Here is a 16,631-nt window from a genome sequence, read left to right as displayed (position 1 = left end):
TATTGTACAATATTAAGTTTCTAATCTCAAACTTGAGAACTTGCTACCCCAGATTATAAGAATTATCTGTTTATATATTCTTCAAGAAAAATGAAACCACAAAATATTCCATGTGACTATAAGAACCTAGCCTAAAGTATTCTCATGGATTCCAGTGTTCCAAAGGAATTTAATATTTTTAGTTGCCTTTTACCATAAGGAACATGGTCCAACCATATTCCTTAAATTACAGCCAACAAAAAATGAACACGTAGCATGGAATAAAACAACTTATGATGGAATGTAATCTTCCAGATAGTTTTCTCTGAAGTGAATGTGACAGCTGCAGCTCATTTTGCCATTCTTGGTGTTTTGTTAGGCAAGATTTACTTCTAAACTGAGTACAGTTCTACACAAGTTTGTTTTAAGCTTGTGTGCAGCTTCACAGTAGACAAACCATTTAAGTTTTTTACACGTGAAATACTTTGTCTAAATGCTAAGTATTACTTTAAGACATAGTCACTATATTTTAAACAAATTACAAGTCCATTACTTTATTCAATAGAATAGGGCATAGTGCCAATAAACATAAGCAAGTAACTGAATTTAATAATTAACCACAAAAGCTGTAAATATTTAAATTATCTAACATTAATTTTAATGTGAACAAACTTGCACTAATTAAAAGAAATGGTAATTATCATAAATTAGTTTGTTGTCTTCATTAAATTGATTGAATTTTTGTGTAGCTTTAATCATTAATAAACATTCATAAAAACAGAAATGAACATTTTGTTCTGCTGTATTTTTATGTATTGTAGATTTTATCTTTTATAAAAACGATCATTTATCACCAACAATTTAACATTTCACTGAATAAATGTACTTAATTCGTATAGTCTGATAAAACACGAGTTAAACTATATTCCAAACATAGAGACAGATTATAAACTGAGTGAGCTAAAACCATCTCATGAGTTAAACTACAGGGTGTTTGGAAAGTCACTATGCACTTATATATTTATTAACAGACAAAACTGCAAAGTGACTTTCCAAACACCCTGTATATTCGAAACATAGAGACAGATTATAAACTGCTAAAACCATCTCATGAGTTAAACTATATTCCAAACACAGAGACAGACGTTCATTACAATAGTAGTGAGTCTACGACTACAGGAGTATATCAAATTACTAATTCACAGAAAGTCTCTTCAAATTAGAAACTAAACCACCCTGCATGAGTGTCAACTGGACCGAACTAAGCATCTGAAGGTGAAAGGAAATAAATATTTAAATTGTCTGAAGTTAGTTTATAACACTGAAAGATAGTAGTAGAGACCATTTAAAAAGTGTTTACTTTATCTGACAGTGAATACCATCCTTACAATGCTGGAAATAATTAAATTGTGACAAAAAGAAAGTATTCTGAAAATTAAAAACTGAATAAAGATAGGTATTCAAAAATATTTATTGTTACTTGACAATATTCTAGTGCTAATAATGACTTTCTATGGTGTAAAGCATTCTAAACCAAGAGATTGATTGAGTGTCACTTAACCCTTTCCAAACAAGTCAAAGGCCATTTCATTATGTTTGTTCACTTGCATTCAACACTTTATTGAATTACTATTTCATGAATACATGCCAATAAGTTTAAAATCAGACTGGAAATTATAATCTAAATATTAGTATTATACATTACTGAATTTATTAATTTAAAAGTGTTAAAAAACAATTGAATATTGATTTTTGTGAGTCACATGGAATGTTGAGTGTAGCATTGGTTCACATTATATGTTTGTGATGTCAAAACAAAGCCTGTAGTTTTGTAGGAACTCAAATTACTGATATTGACAAAGTAGAACATAAAATAAGGGCCTTGTACTTTTTCTGTTTGTTGAAATAAGGTTTATGTAGTAAATCAAACACAGTGCCCCATTTACCTCTCTCCATTTTTATAGATTGTCCCTTATATACACTTACTACAATATATGATGTGTGAAGAACCAACTGATGGCTTAGAATTTCCCCATAATGGTTTTCTTAGCCATTTTAAAGTGTCAGAAGATCACACTTTTTAGAACCAACATTTCAAGAAGATAAGTTGTGTCTTTAGTCTTCTCAAGATTTCATATTCTTTTTAATCCTAAATACAACTCAGTTACTGAGCTTGATAGATTACAATGGAATTCTGTGATATCGATATAGTAATTTAAGATGTTTTGGTTTATCAACTGTAAATATAAAACCTAAAAAAAAAAATTTTGTTTGATAATCTCCATGTACCATTTTAAAGGCTTAGCAACCTATGTCCAGCAGCAGCCAAGTACAAAGGTCTTAGCTAGAAGACAATTGTTTGCTTTACTTCTTTATTTATTGTTTAAAAAAAAAAGTTTAATAATTTATTTCTAAACAGTATTAATCTATATACATATATATATAATAACTGAAATGTGACTGTATATTACAATATACTAGTAAACTAAAATACAGCCAAGACAGGGAACACTAAAGGTCAGTTTTATATTACTGAATACATAAAATGAATGCATGTGCACTGCATCACTGCAAGTTATGTAATGTAAGCTGGGCATGGCTGAAATGTCAATATTACTAGATGTAAACATTTTAGGCTAAACATTTGTGTTTTTAGTATTATAATTTCTAGAACAAAAGAAGTGTTACTAATATGTACTTCCTATTGTTTTATGGAAGTTATAAGATCGATCAATCCTACTAAACTTGTACAGAGATTCACTCGCAAAATAAAACAAAGTTTTTTTTCTTAAGAAACATTTCATAACTATCTGGACATTATAAGAATATTGCATAAAAATTACTTTGCATGTTGGATAGGCAAAAAGAAAAGACAAAAGTCATGAGAGAAACATTGCTAAACAAACCTCAAGACTTAATAAAAAAAAACTGGTGTCTTTTGTACTATTGCACTGTAATGTTTGCTGATAATCTAACAAGTTTCATTAAAATACACTTACTAATTTAAATGTTATAGCATGAAAACTATGACAAGTACAAAATGGTTACAAGGTCAATTCCATGCAGTACTGAAAGAATCAAAGCTTCTTTGGAAGCTTCATTGTTCAGTGACAACTTAAAGGATCATTATGTTTATACAACATTAACTTTCATCAGAGAAAGCTTCTACTTAAACAACATCCCACTAATGTGTATTGCTAATTACACACAGTGTTTGATTTACAAAGATAAAATTGCATTGTTTCATCCAGTTGGGCATTGTTAGTGTTAGACACAATTTGTTTGTCTGTGTGAACTAATGAACCAAAAACTATTAAACATAAAGAGTCATAAATCAGTTTCTTCCATTTATTTACCTACATGTAACAGCAGAATGTTAGTAAAAAGTCAGTATTTGTTCTAGATTACTGACCAATCATTTTAAACTGGAGTTTTAAAAGACAGGTATAACCACTTACCTATACTACTGGTCTTTATTTTTATCCTGTATCAAATTAATGCATTATAACAACCATTTTTTCAGTGAAAATTGATGAACACAGAAACACGATAAATTAATGGACCTCACCCTTCACAGAGATGGAGAGCACAGTTAAAACCAAGCTGTTTCTTCCACAATTTTCTCTCATGTACACCAGTTTGGTGATTGTCAGTGAGTCAAATTACTATGATCAACTTTTGAACACCTAAAGTCCATTACGTAAAAACAAGGCAACAAAAACTGTTGTTTTGAGTTCAACACTTTATTACTTATGTAGAGCAGCCATGATACCTATTATCAACATTAAATCCATAACACCTGGTACAGAGGAGAATTCTGTAACTTTAACTGCTACAAATGATACAGTAACACTGCACAAGCTATGCCATAAATGTTTGGACAAGGCATTGCTTTCTTACATGTACAAGGTTTAATTTGAAACTTTTAACAAAATATCAATAATGAACTGATGAACACCTAGGAAAAAAAACAACAAAACATTTTGATCTCTGATTTGAAAGAACTTAAAACATTATTCAACAACCAAACACTGAGATTACATACATAATAAACTTTTCATTCCTAAAACATCAGTTTTTAAATAGATGCTGACAGAACCAAAATATTACTACCAGTTAAAAACAACTTGTTTCAATTAGAGCTACATTATCAAACCTAGGCTGACTAATGTCATGTTTCAGTATATCATTCGTAATCCATTATACAGCATTTTTATAAAATTAAAAAAAAATAATTTTTTAACTACAACTTTAACTTTCATTACATCTTTTGTAAAAACACTGGTAGCAGAGAATCACTGCCATCTTCATAAACAAAAGATAAATGAAATAGACAGAGGACCAATCTGATGTTATAACAATGCTGAATTTCAATTCCTTTAGCCTAATATCACTAAAGATAACCTATATTATAATAAACAAATTCTACCTATATGTTAATCATACAATCACGTTTAAAGAAACCAATATAAAAATATAATGACTGCTATAAAAACAAAGTATTTCAACAAACAGTGTCTCTAATAATAACTACTGTTTAATGAGTCTGAACGCAATGATATACCAGCAACTTCAGATAGAAACTAAACACACACATACACCAATCTTTTTAAACTTTACCAAATCATTTCTGTTTTATCTTCAGTTCTGCACTCATGAGTTTCACAAACCATTAACACGTTTTATCATATGACCATCCACACAACACCATACACCAGATACTATAGTTTGTAATGATCCAATAACATATTACATCATCAGACCTCCCACACAACACTGTACATCAGATACTAGTTTTTAATGATCCACTAACATGTTTCATCATCAGACCATCCACACAACACTGTACACGACACTATAGTTTTTAATGACCCATTACATGTTTTTCAACAATCTAAATCTCAGTATTCACACACAGACACACACACAGAGTTTTCATTCAGGTCTTCTTTTACCCTATACCTTAAGGAAGAAATGTTTAACAAACTGTTACTGGGTATGCAGTGAAACTGATGAAAAATAATTTGATAATTGTGTTCATAAACTTAATGAAGATGTTAACATGGTTTCTACAATAAAAGATTAAAATATACAATTATACTAATACATAATTTTAAAAGTTTTAAAACCTATCTCTATACAATACTTGTGAATTACACTGATTTGTACTTTACTTATATCTAGTTCTTTTTTCCTTAAACAAATTTGAGTTATCCTTACCACCACATATAAGAACAGTGACATCTTGCTGTGAAGAGAAACAGAAACAATGTTTTGTGACAAAATTAACCTTAATTAACAACAGACAGTTCCTTAAATTATTACCAGTAACAACACTTTGTTATTTTAACAGATATGTATTAGAGTAAGTTTAGGTAAAAAAACATCCAAATGTTGTGAGCTTTATATTTTTACAATAAAAACTAACTTGTTCCCAGTACCATAACAAAAATAATGGAAAATGTTACAACTATGGTTTTACACTGAGTATTGTAACCATGTGTAAGTAGTAATGATACATAACACAAATAACTTAATTATATATTTCCTGAGCAACTACAATGTTTAAATATTTGAGATACAATGGCTAGATTTTTTTTCACATCACTGCTCTTAATTTTTTGCTAAGCACATTAAATTCACTAAGTGATATGCCACATAGTCTAACCAACTGTAATGTATCAATCTTGAAGCATATAAACACATTCTGGTTAGATTAGCACAAGAGAATGTTAAAGTTAACAATTCTGAGGCAATATTCTTCAACCTGATCCTGGGAAAGCTTGAATTTTAATTACCGTCTACATGAATATGGCATACTGTTACCATGACATACCCTCTAATGATATCACAACTTACCTTTTAGTGATATCATCCCATACCATCTAATGATATTGTGACATATCTTCTACTGTTACCATGACTTACCCTTTAGTGATATCATGACATACCCTCTACTGTTACCATGGCATACCCTCTAATGATATCATGACACATGTTCTACTGTTACCATGACTTTCCCTCTATTGATGTCATAGTATGCGCTTACTCAAGACATATCCTGAACTGATATCACCAAATCACATAAAAATATTAAATATGAATTAAATGTCAATGAATACAGTTTAGCACAATTATAACTAAAATATCTATATTAAAGATTGGTGAATTAAACATTCCACTGTTCCTTATTACCATACACATCTGTAGATATGTTACACACACACTGTAAATTATGAAATGTTCAATAGCCCATGAGGTAAATCCATCACCATATAATCGTCAGAAGTCTACTAACAAGTAACACTTATCACTCGGGTCTTTTATCAAACACATGCAATGTTAGCCCATAAACTTTACCCAGAATGCAATTACAAACATCTCAAAGTCAAGATGTATCTCTTGTACCATTCATCTTTAGCACATTAGCTTTCTTCTAAAGCTGTAATTTTGGTTCATACAAACATACTCTGTCAGATATACACATAACAAGTAACTGTCAACAATGTACTACAAATGTATTTTAATTATGAGACACAAGGTCATATTTTGCCATTTTTAAATATAGTTCTCTAGTTCCAGGATTTATCTAGTGATCACAAAGGTTCATCACAACCTCTGGTATTGAATTATAACACACAACTATACATCTGTAACTAAACCTAATAACAAACTTCAAATGATTTCCTGTTTATAATAAAATGTGCCATATACCTAAATGTTTAAAGAAAACTTCATTGACTGTTGTAGTTAAAATTCTTTAATCTTTTTCTAGAAACAAGAAAATCACAAATATAATTACTGTACTGGTGTTATTATAGTTGAATCTAGTTTCTTCATGAAGATAAAATTACACTTATCAAATTCACGCACCTTTAATATCAAAATGTGTTCAAGCATTTTACAAGTGGTTAAAAAATTCAATCTTGTTGCTAATTCCCTTTTAAATAATGCAACAGAAACAAAATTTGAAATGTTTCTAATAATAGCCTAACATGTAATGCATTTTTACTTTTCTGTTGGTGCTTGAACTTATGTAATAATATAATCCAAACCTGAATGAGACAATTTCATCCCAGAACTTCAAGAGCTTCCGAAGCAAAGTACCTGACATCTACGTCATTATCTGCATTCAACTTATTCAGACAAGGCTTAACTTGGTTCTGTTTCACTGTTTGATCCAGAACAGGGCCAAGCTTCTGGAATGTTTTGGCAACATTGAAGCGAACATTAGCAACAGAATCACTAGCCAAACTCTGTACTATGGGCAACAGAAGATTGTTGGTGATTTCTGGGCCACAGGCTTCACCGAGGACGTTGATACAGAATAAACAAGTCATCCGATGAAGATAGTTCTGGTCTTGTGACATTGATACCACTTTTGGGATGACAGTTCCTTTAGCCCATTCTGGTCCAAATTTTTCCACCAACTTTTTTAAGTTTTGCGTAGCTGCTTCACGGATTGCATATACGTGATCAACAAGCCAAGTAAGGCACAGTGTGTTCAACTTCTCATTGAAGAAATCCATTCCCAGCTGACTGGCCAGGAGAGGCATGTATTCAATAATAGCTAGACGAACTCTCCACTTTGAATCTTCGGCAAGTTCCATGATGGCCGGAAGCAAGCTCTCAGAAAGCTGTTGGATGCCAATGACTTCGTTGACGCAGTCAAGGTTAGAAATAATATTAAGTCGCACTTCTGGGCATTCATCTTTTAGTTGAGACAAAAACAATGGTAGTAAATGTTCTACTGTGTTCTGTTTTCCAACAATGGGTGAAAGGCCCATAATGATGGAGGCAAGAGCAGTTTTAACATGCTGATTGGGATCAGACACCAGGTTTCGAATACATGGCATTATGTTGTTCATGATTACCTGTTCCTGAACATCAGCAGGAAGATTCTGACAGAAATCTCGGATCTTCTGGGCTGCTGCTGCTCTGACTTCTGCTTCACAGTCCTTCAACAAGTTTTGAAAAGCTGGGACCAGATCTGCCTTAGTGAGCTCTGGACCCACAGCTTTCTGCAACTCAGTGAACTTGTCAGCAACTGAATACCGGACTCTCCAGGACTTGTCATCAACTAGTTGTCGAAGAACTGGCATAACCAACTGTTCTAAATCTTCTTGTGGCAAAAAGTTAACAACAGATATGCATCCATCTACTGTAAGGAGCCTCACAGAATCTTGTTCATCTTGGGCCAAGTTTGCCCATATGGGAATGAGTTCAGACTTAATATATTCTTGCTCAAGTACTTTAGCAAAATCTCCCAGTTTGTTTGCTGCTGCTCGTCTAACCATGGGAGTGTCGTCTTGACAAAGATTTCTAAAATGATTGCGTAATTCAGCTTTGTTTGCATCAGACACTCTTGGATAGGATACGCTAAAAAGACCACAGGCTGATGTTCTTGAAGTAAACCAATCTCCTGATGCTAGCCTTTTTACTAAGGGAACAAAGTGCTGTTCTAAATTTTCTTGGCTATGCTGATGGCATATATTTTGTAAGGACTCTAATGCTTTATCTCTAACTACTGTCTCTTCTACAGTTGCTAGACTTTCTAAGGGTGGAAGAAGTGTATGCACATATTCTGGTCCACCAATTAGAGGCGTAAATGTCCCTAGTTGTTCAGCAAGTGCTAACAGAACCTCATCTTCATCATAAATCGTATCCGTCAAGAAGGGAAGGAGTTCGCTTCTCGTACGCTCAACACCAAGGGCAAGGGCAATAGTTGATAACTTCTTAATACTATTCAAACGAAGTTGAACGTCTTCATTTCTTAGTTCGTCTATCAGAATTGCGATTGGGTAAAGGGAATCTTCTGGCATTTCTTCCATCTGGACGTTAAAATATAAGCGCTTCACGTTTATTTTCTATTTGCCTACAGGCTACAAACAACACAATTTTTGAATATTAGATATTGTTCCAGCCTAAGCCTAAAATGTTGTCTTCGCAACGAAAATATTATTTTATGTACTACACACTAGAGGGCACATCATTGTATATAAATTAAACCATGTAATAAATCACTGGTTAATTTTAGGACATTAAAAAATATGTATAAGAAAAGGTTAGTTGTAAATGTAAAAAGTAATAGAAATAATTTCTTTAAATATGTCAATGAGTAAACAACATCTTGAGATATGATAAAAAAGGCTCGTATCTTGTTAACTTTTTTTAACTGTGAACTAAGAAGGTCAAACCGTTGTTCTCTATTTTATTAGTGAAGGTGTTAATATCCATACCAGACCTCCTGAGATACACTTGCTACTATTTAAGTCCTTAAATAGTAGACAGGTACCAAAAGACTTGAAGTTAGCTAATATGACTCCTGTTTTCAAGGAAAGTGATAAAAACCATCCCAGTAATTATAGTCTTATTAATCCTGCCTCAATTGTGGAAAAAAGTTTTGGAAAGTCTGAAAAAAATATGTTTTGCAAAGTCGTTTAACAAAATTGAGAATTTTATTGAATAGTCCAAATGGTTTCACTATAAGTAAATCTTGCCTTGCAAATCTTTTGATTTTCTTTAAAAATGTTATCGTTTATGTAGATGAGGGTAAGATTTGGTGTATCTAGATTTTCATAAAGCATCTGACAAAGCGTTACATAAACTGGTTGTAAAATTACCTCTATAGAAATAGGGGATAAGTTAGCAAATTGGATAGAAAAGTGGCTAGATGTACGAAAGCAGATGGTTGTTACAAATGAGTTCAGTAAAAGTGCATGAATGTCACAAGTGAAGTACTTCAGGACTCAGTGTTAGGACCTTTGATCTTTTTTAATTACATCAGTGACATAGATGAAGGAATACTAAATGAATTAATTGAATTTCGGATAATATTGAGGTATTGGGTGTTGCTAGCTCTGAAGAGGATGCTGCTGATTTACAAAAAGATTTAGATCATTTAGTGAGTTTGAAAAATAAGTGACAGATGGCTTTTAATTATGATAAGTAAAAATGGGTTATCATAATTTGGATTATAAGTATAATATGGATGGGAATAACCTCAACTGTGTCATGAAAGAAAAATATCTTGGGGTAATGGTTGATCAGTCTCTTAAACCAGTGTGCTGTTGTTAGTGGTAGAGCAAATAGAATTTTAGATAATATCTACAGAAATATTGAAAACAATTCTAGAGAAGTTATAATTTCATTGTCACTTGTTAGGCCGCACTTGTGATTTTGTGTTTAGTCTTGGCCTCCTTACCTTAGGAAGAACATTTAATTGATGGAAAGGATTCAGAGGAAGGTTATTAGAATGTTATCTGAGTAATAATGGATTTAGGATCTTGCTACAGCAGTGATTCTCAACCAGTGTGCCGCGGTGTTTTTGAAACACATTCAACTTTCTTGGGATTTTACAAGCAAGTCGAACACATCAGTTAATAAAAGCTACTGTAAAGACACTCTAAAACCTTCCAAAACATTCAATGGTTTTCATTTAACTCGAGCACTGAGAAGTTCATACTTAAATTTCATTCTCGAGTGCAACAGATCGTTTAATTTTGTTTAATTGTGGCGCAAAGAGTTTCGTACATCATAAATGATGCATCAAACTGCTTTCTGGAACACGTTCTCATTCTGCGGTAAGCTACAGCTACTACGCTGTAGGTAGGAATTTTATATCAACTGCAGAACTTCGTGTTTATCGTGTATGAATTACAGTGTCTGCGCCAAGATATTTTCGTTGGGAGGGCTAATATGGGGGCTGAGGTAAACTGTGGAGAAGCTTCCCAAAATGCCATCAATATGAAGTATAGATGGTAAATTATAATAAAGTAAATACCAAGGTAGATTTTAGAAAGGTGTGCTATTTTGAACTGCGTTTTCAATGCAGTTTTCATTGGAAACTCATACTTAATGAAGACGTTGAGTTCTACAGATCTATGTCTCTTTGATTTTAATTGTTAAGCAACAACAACGATTGTGTTTTCCATATTTTATGAATATATGTAGGTAACGATATTGGAGGCTCAGGGGGCTTGGCTCATTTAGGGTGGTCAAGTCCCCCATTTGCGGCGTCACTGATTAATTAGTTTTATCATTTATCTACGGAAAAAGTAAGTCTGGTACTGCAAAGGTGAATGTGTTGAATCAAAAGCAAGGGATCAAACGAAAGTACAAAAACGAATACTTCGAATACAATTTTATCGCTTTGGAATCGGAACATTCTCAATTACCATTCTGCCTGATCTGCAATGTAACTTTATCGAACGAAGCGCTTGTTCCTAGCAAACTGAAGAGACACTTGTAAAGAAAACATTCGGCTGTGAAGAATAAACCAAAATAACCTGACGATGACCGAAGAAGGTCGAAACGTTGTTTGCTCTCATCGTAAAATATTTTCTCAACCCAAACGAGCCGTTTTTACATATATATTAAACCAAAAGAATACTTCGAGAATCTCGCGGCTCAACAACATAAACATTCAAGAAAGCTTGCAAACTAGATGAAGCTGCCCGAAAAAGGATTGATTGCAAGTTATAAGGTTGCTCAATTGTTGTCAAAACGCAAGAAAGCGCATACGGAGGCCGAATCAGCCATTACGCCAGCGTTAGCAATCATCGTTGAAACTATGCTTGGAACGGATGCCACCAAAAAGGTTAAGCAAGTTCCACTGCCCAATGACACAATTTCGCGCAGAATTGTAGACTTGTCGTCGGATTTGAAGGATCAAGTTTACGGACACTTCAAAGCGCCTGAAGATGAATTGTCTCTGCTATGGTCTCTTCAAGTTGATGAGACTAACTGACGTTAGTGGAAAAGTTCAAGTTCTGGCTTTTGTTCGATTTATAAAAGATAGAAAAATCGTAAACGAATACTTATTTTGCAAAGATTCAAAAAGTACAGCGAAAGGTTAAGACATTTTCGAGTTGATGAATGAAAACATTCTTCTCTTCAAATTATATTGAAATAATTGTGTCAGCGATTGCACCGATGGCTGTTTTTCAATGCAAGGAAAAAGAAGGAATTCTTCACTCTGGTACGCCAACAAAATCCAAACATTAGGATTGTTCACTGCATGATTCACAGAGAGGCGCTCGCCTCCAAATCTTTGCCGAAAGATTTGCAGTCTGTTATGAATCAAGTTATTCAAGTGGTCAATTTCGTCAAGTCTTGGCCACTTCAATCTCGACTTTTCCTGTGAGGCGATGGATTCAGACTACAAAAAGCTACTGAATCACACTGAAGTTCAATGGCTTTCGAAAGGAAAGGTGTTAAAGCGTCTTGTCCAACTAAAAACTGAAGGAATTTCTTTCTTGGAGGTAGAGGAAGCAGGTTTTGAATTTTCTTTTCATGATGAGATCTGGTGGCTGAAAGTTCAATTTCTCTCCTACTTGTTTGACCAGTTAAATTCTCTGAACTTAAGGCTCCAAGGGCCATCTGCAAATATTATTACTGTAACGTCCAACTTGAAGGCCATTGATGAAAAGGTGACGCTGTGAAAGAATAAGATCTCGAAAGGAGTTCTTGGTTGTTTTCATTCTATTAACAAATGTCCGTCAAAGAAGAAAATTGTCCCTCAAATTTTGAACACATTAAGCGACCTACAGTCTGCACTAAAACATTACTTCCCGTCACTTGCTGTCGACGAATATAACTGGGTGACCTATCCATTCGAAATCAACGAGGCAATAAATCTTACAACTGAGGAGGAAGAACAGCTCATTGATTTTCGAAACGACAAATTTTATCAGTCAGTTTCCCAAAAATAGCTTGGATGAGTTTTGGATCTCTATTAAAAAATTCATATTTTGCAATCATTTCAAAAGCAGTTGAAGTTCTGTTTTCATTTGCATTTTCGTGGTTTTGCGAAACTGGATTTTCAGCATTGACTGAAATTAAAGCCAGAAAGAGAGAGAGGGTTCTTACAGTCGATGATGAAATGCGAGTTTGTTTGTCTACGTTAGAGCCTCGCTTCAATTTGATTTGCTCTCGGAAGCAGACACAAGCGTCACGTTGAAACATATGTAAAAATAAAAAAGTTTTGATTTTACTGCTATACCACAAAATCGTCACAAACCTTAGAACGACACTTACGGCCAAAGCAAGCGATAGTATTGTCAATGTGCAGATGACATTAATATCGCTTGCTTTGGCCGTGATTTTCGTTCTAAGGCTTTTTAAGTTAACTCTTCTGTGTTACGTCTATCTAAACGTGATGCACCATGACATTATTATCGCTTGCTCTAGATGTGATTTTCGTGCTAAGGCTTTTAACGCTTGCCGAATTTCGCACAAAGCTACTCGAGGGCTATCTGTGCTAGCCGTCCCTAATTTAGCAGTGTAAGACTAGAGGGAAGGCAGCTAGTCATCACCACCCACCGCCAACTCTTGGGCTACTCTTTTACCAACGAATAGTAGGATTGACCGTCACATTATAACGCCCCCCACGGCTGAAAGGGCGAGGATGTTTAGCGCGACGGAGATGCGAACCCGCGACCCTCAGATTACGAGTTGTACGTCTTAACACGCTTGGCCATGCCGGGCCAGAGTGACTATGAAAAATTTACGAACATGTATAAACAACGCATTGATTAAAGTTTGTGAATATGATTTATATAAAGATTATTATTGCATTTGAATTTATAAGTAAAGTAATATAAATGTGAATTATTTATTTAAAATAGTCACGAAATTGTATCTGCATCTATTTGTATTATTTTGTTTTGTATTGTCTTACGTGTCTACGCGGCATTTTTGGTGCAAAAACGAGACACCCTTTCGAAATTGGGTTGTGCTTAGACATAAGAGGAAGTAAAATTACTTTCATTGTGAACAGGATCTTTGTATTCGATATTGTCATCTCAATGCCCCGTAAAACTGTTTACTGTCCTGCACAATATAAAACGGCATCGACTATGGTTGGCAAGATTTATTCATTATTTTTTACATTGTCAACAGTAATTGAATTAATAATTGAATTGCTTCGAAGTCCAGGATCACGCACTTGAGATTAATTGTCGGATGTATACTGCTTGCTTTCCTTTGCAATAGTTCTTTGACTATTGATTGCTCGGTAACTCTTTGGACTTATTGCAGTTATTGAACAGAGGTTTCTTGAAAACACCCAAGTTTTGCTTTTCCATTTTTTTGTAAAAATAGAACACAAAGCAAACACCACTCACATTTGTAACTTGTGTGATTACTGTAAGTAAGCCACTTGTAATCACGAAGTCATGCCGATTGAAAAGCACCAGTCTTAAATTTGTGTTCTATTTTGAACGTTTTATTGTCAAACTTGTAATGTGAGGGAGGTTTTCAGGAAAGTTCCATAAATTCTGCTTTCTCTGCGCCACTCACATCTATTGAGATGCTTTCATCAAGTATAGATATAATATCTGTAATTAATATGGTGTCTTTTAATTGTAAAAATGAAGTACTTACTTCATAAGACTGTCTTGTAGTTGTCTGATTCATCAGGTCTTGGATATTGCTTTGACCAAAATGGAAATAGGAAAGACAATGTTGCTTTAGACGCTTAACTGGTAGTTTGTTAGACATGATGAATAACTGAAAAATATAATATGTGAGTGGTAGACATCAGTAATATTAATTAAACCTGAAAGACAAGTAAAATGTAAAGTGTAATATAACAAAATTATATACACAGTAAATATGTTATAAACTTACAACGGTGTAAATTGCTTGTAAGAATAATCATTTGCCAACGTGCGATGTAAAAAAAATATTATACTGAATGCTTGTGAGATTCAGTTGAGTCTAAATTTATAACTTATCAACTGATAGAGATGCCAAAGGAAATCCAGCATAATGCTACAGATATATTTATTAATCTGAGATATTATCCAATCAAACATGTTTATGTCTTAGTCAACTTTCGTCAGGTAGATCTCGGCTTTTAATTACACATGTAATAAATTATCAAGTAATCATTAAATAAGCCATTTTCAAATGTGTGAAATATAATATTTTAAACAATATAAAATGGGGATGGCCACTTTAGCCACCGTCATCCCTAAATCCGCCATTTCTTGTATGGAGAGATTGAAATCTCTCTTACTCTTTTCCCTTGTAAAAAGAAAAGTTAAGGAGATCTGATTGAGGTGTTTAAGACTGTAAATGGAATTGACAGTGTTGATCCATCGTCTTTTTTTCATATTTAACAGTGAGAATAATAGAATTTTGGGACACAAATATAAATTTTAGCGTGGTAAGAGTTAGCTGCAACTAAGACAGTTTTCTAACTGTCAGATCTTCAGCATCTTCAGATGCTATAAACACAGTAAATTCAAGAGAAAGCTTGATAAGTATATGAATGATAATGGCGAACTTTAAGATTTTTGAAAAATTATTTATTAATAGTTTTAGTATAATTATGAAAATGGGGTAGCCGAGACAGGCCAATACGTCCCATGTTGTCCCAGAATATTATGTTATAAATAGAATGTTTCACGCCACTACTTCTACAGACCAAACAAGTTTAAAGAAATTTTCATAACTTGCTAAAAAGAAATAAATAAGGCAAAATTTAAAATATATATAAAATAATTAAACTGCTAGTGTACAAACAAGTGTTGTAGTTAAATGTTTCTTCACAGAACAGAAAATATTCGAAATATGCAACTATTTAACAATATTGCATTAGAAGCACTTACAAGACACCCAAATATGTAAAATGCGGAATATTATTATAAGACTTTGATCAAATTTCAGAACATAAAATTAATTGTGAAAGTTTATACTATATAATAAATTAAACGTTTTTTTCAGGTTCAGTTTTAAATTCAATGTAAACATTTTCTATAGAATTCACTGTGCTTGTACATTTACAGTATATTAAAAATAAAGCATACCGGGTTACTAAGCTATAATGAAATTATATCAGAAAAATGAATTAGTAAAAGTTATAATCAGATTATATTCATAATAAATTTGTTCTAACAGTGAAAACTAGTAACCCCTCTCACCAAAAAATAAGTTCTGTTCTGTAAACTTAGACGAAAATTCGTAATCCCATTTTTAGAGGCCTCTTAAATTAACCGTGTTTGAATAAAACAAAGAAATACAAATATTAATTACTCTCCAATGAAGGATTTGTTGAAAACAAAGTACATCAGTGCTGTGATGAATACAGTAACAATCATATAAGTGTTGTCGACTCGTTCTATACAATAATAATAATCAAAAAGGCATAGCATGAATTAAATTTCCGTTAAATATCACCAGAGATCTATAGTAAAACGAGGTTTTTACATATTCTTTGAATAATATAATAATTTAAAATGAATAATTGGCTCATATTTCTTAAATACTCTCAGAATTTTAAAATTGTACAATCTTCATTAATAAATGTGATGTTAAATCACAGATATCAATTAATTTAATATACAGAGTTGTATTATTCATTTGAACTGAGTGACGCTTCTTGAACTTACTACACTGCTGGCCAAAATCTTAAGGCCAATGAGCATAAAGAAAAAATATGCATTTTGCGTTGCTAGACTCAACTGACTAAATTTCGTTACGTGTTCACCGATTAACGCTTCGTTTCAGTGTGGTCTTAAACTTTTGACCAGCTAGTATTTAGGCTAATTTCACGGTGTTCACATTTTCGCTATTAAATGCTAAAAAAATATTTTATTTTTATTTTTCCCTTTTCTTATTTTCATCCTCCGAAGCTCTACTTAAAT

The 16,631-nt window shown here is 33.0% G+C and overlaps 1 protein-coding gene across 2 annotated transcripts; it reads right to left on the bottom strand.

Annotated features, from left to right (window-relative positions):
* Positions 1–3,706: 3,706 nt before the first annotated feature.
* On the bottom strand, positions 3,707–8,947 carry LOC143253515 (uncharacterized). Of its 2 annotated transcripts, none has more exons than XM_076507526.1 (2): positions 7,035–8,947; positions 3,707–5,227 (listed from the first exon to the last, which is right to left on the bottom strand). In XM_076507526.1, exon 1 carries the CDS (start codon positions 8,808–8,810, stop codon positions 7,050–7,052), a length of 1,761 nt encoding a protein of 586 aa, XP_076363641.1. In that variant the 5' UTR covers positions 8,811–8,947; the 3' UTR covers positions 3,707–5,227; positions 7,035–7,049. The 2 variants fall into 2 exon arrangements, with proteins under 2 accessions (XP_076363641.1, XP_076363642.1); XM_076507527.1 differs by having other exon boundaries at positions 3,707–3,937.
* Between the last annotated feature and the right edge of the window lie 7,684 nt (positions 8,948–16,631).

Source organism: Tachypleus tridentatus, chromosome 6 (assembly GCF_004210375.1).
Source record: "Tachypleus tridentatus isolate NWPU-2018 chromosome 6, ASM421037v1, whole genome shotgun sequence".
NCBI classification, from domain to species: domain Eukaryota; kingdom Metazoa; phylum Arthropoda; class Merostomata; order Xiphosura; family Limulidae; genus Tachypleus; species Tachypleus tridentatus.
This window is presented reverse-complemented; position numbering and strand designations above follow the sequence as displayed.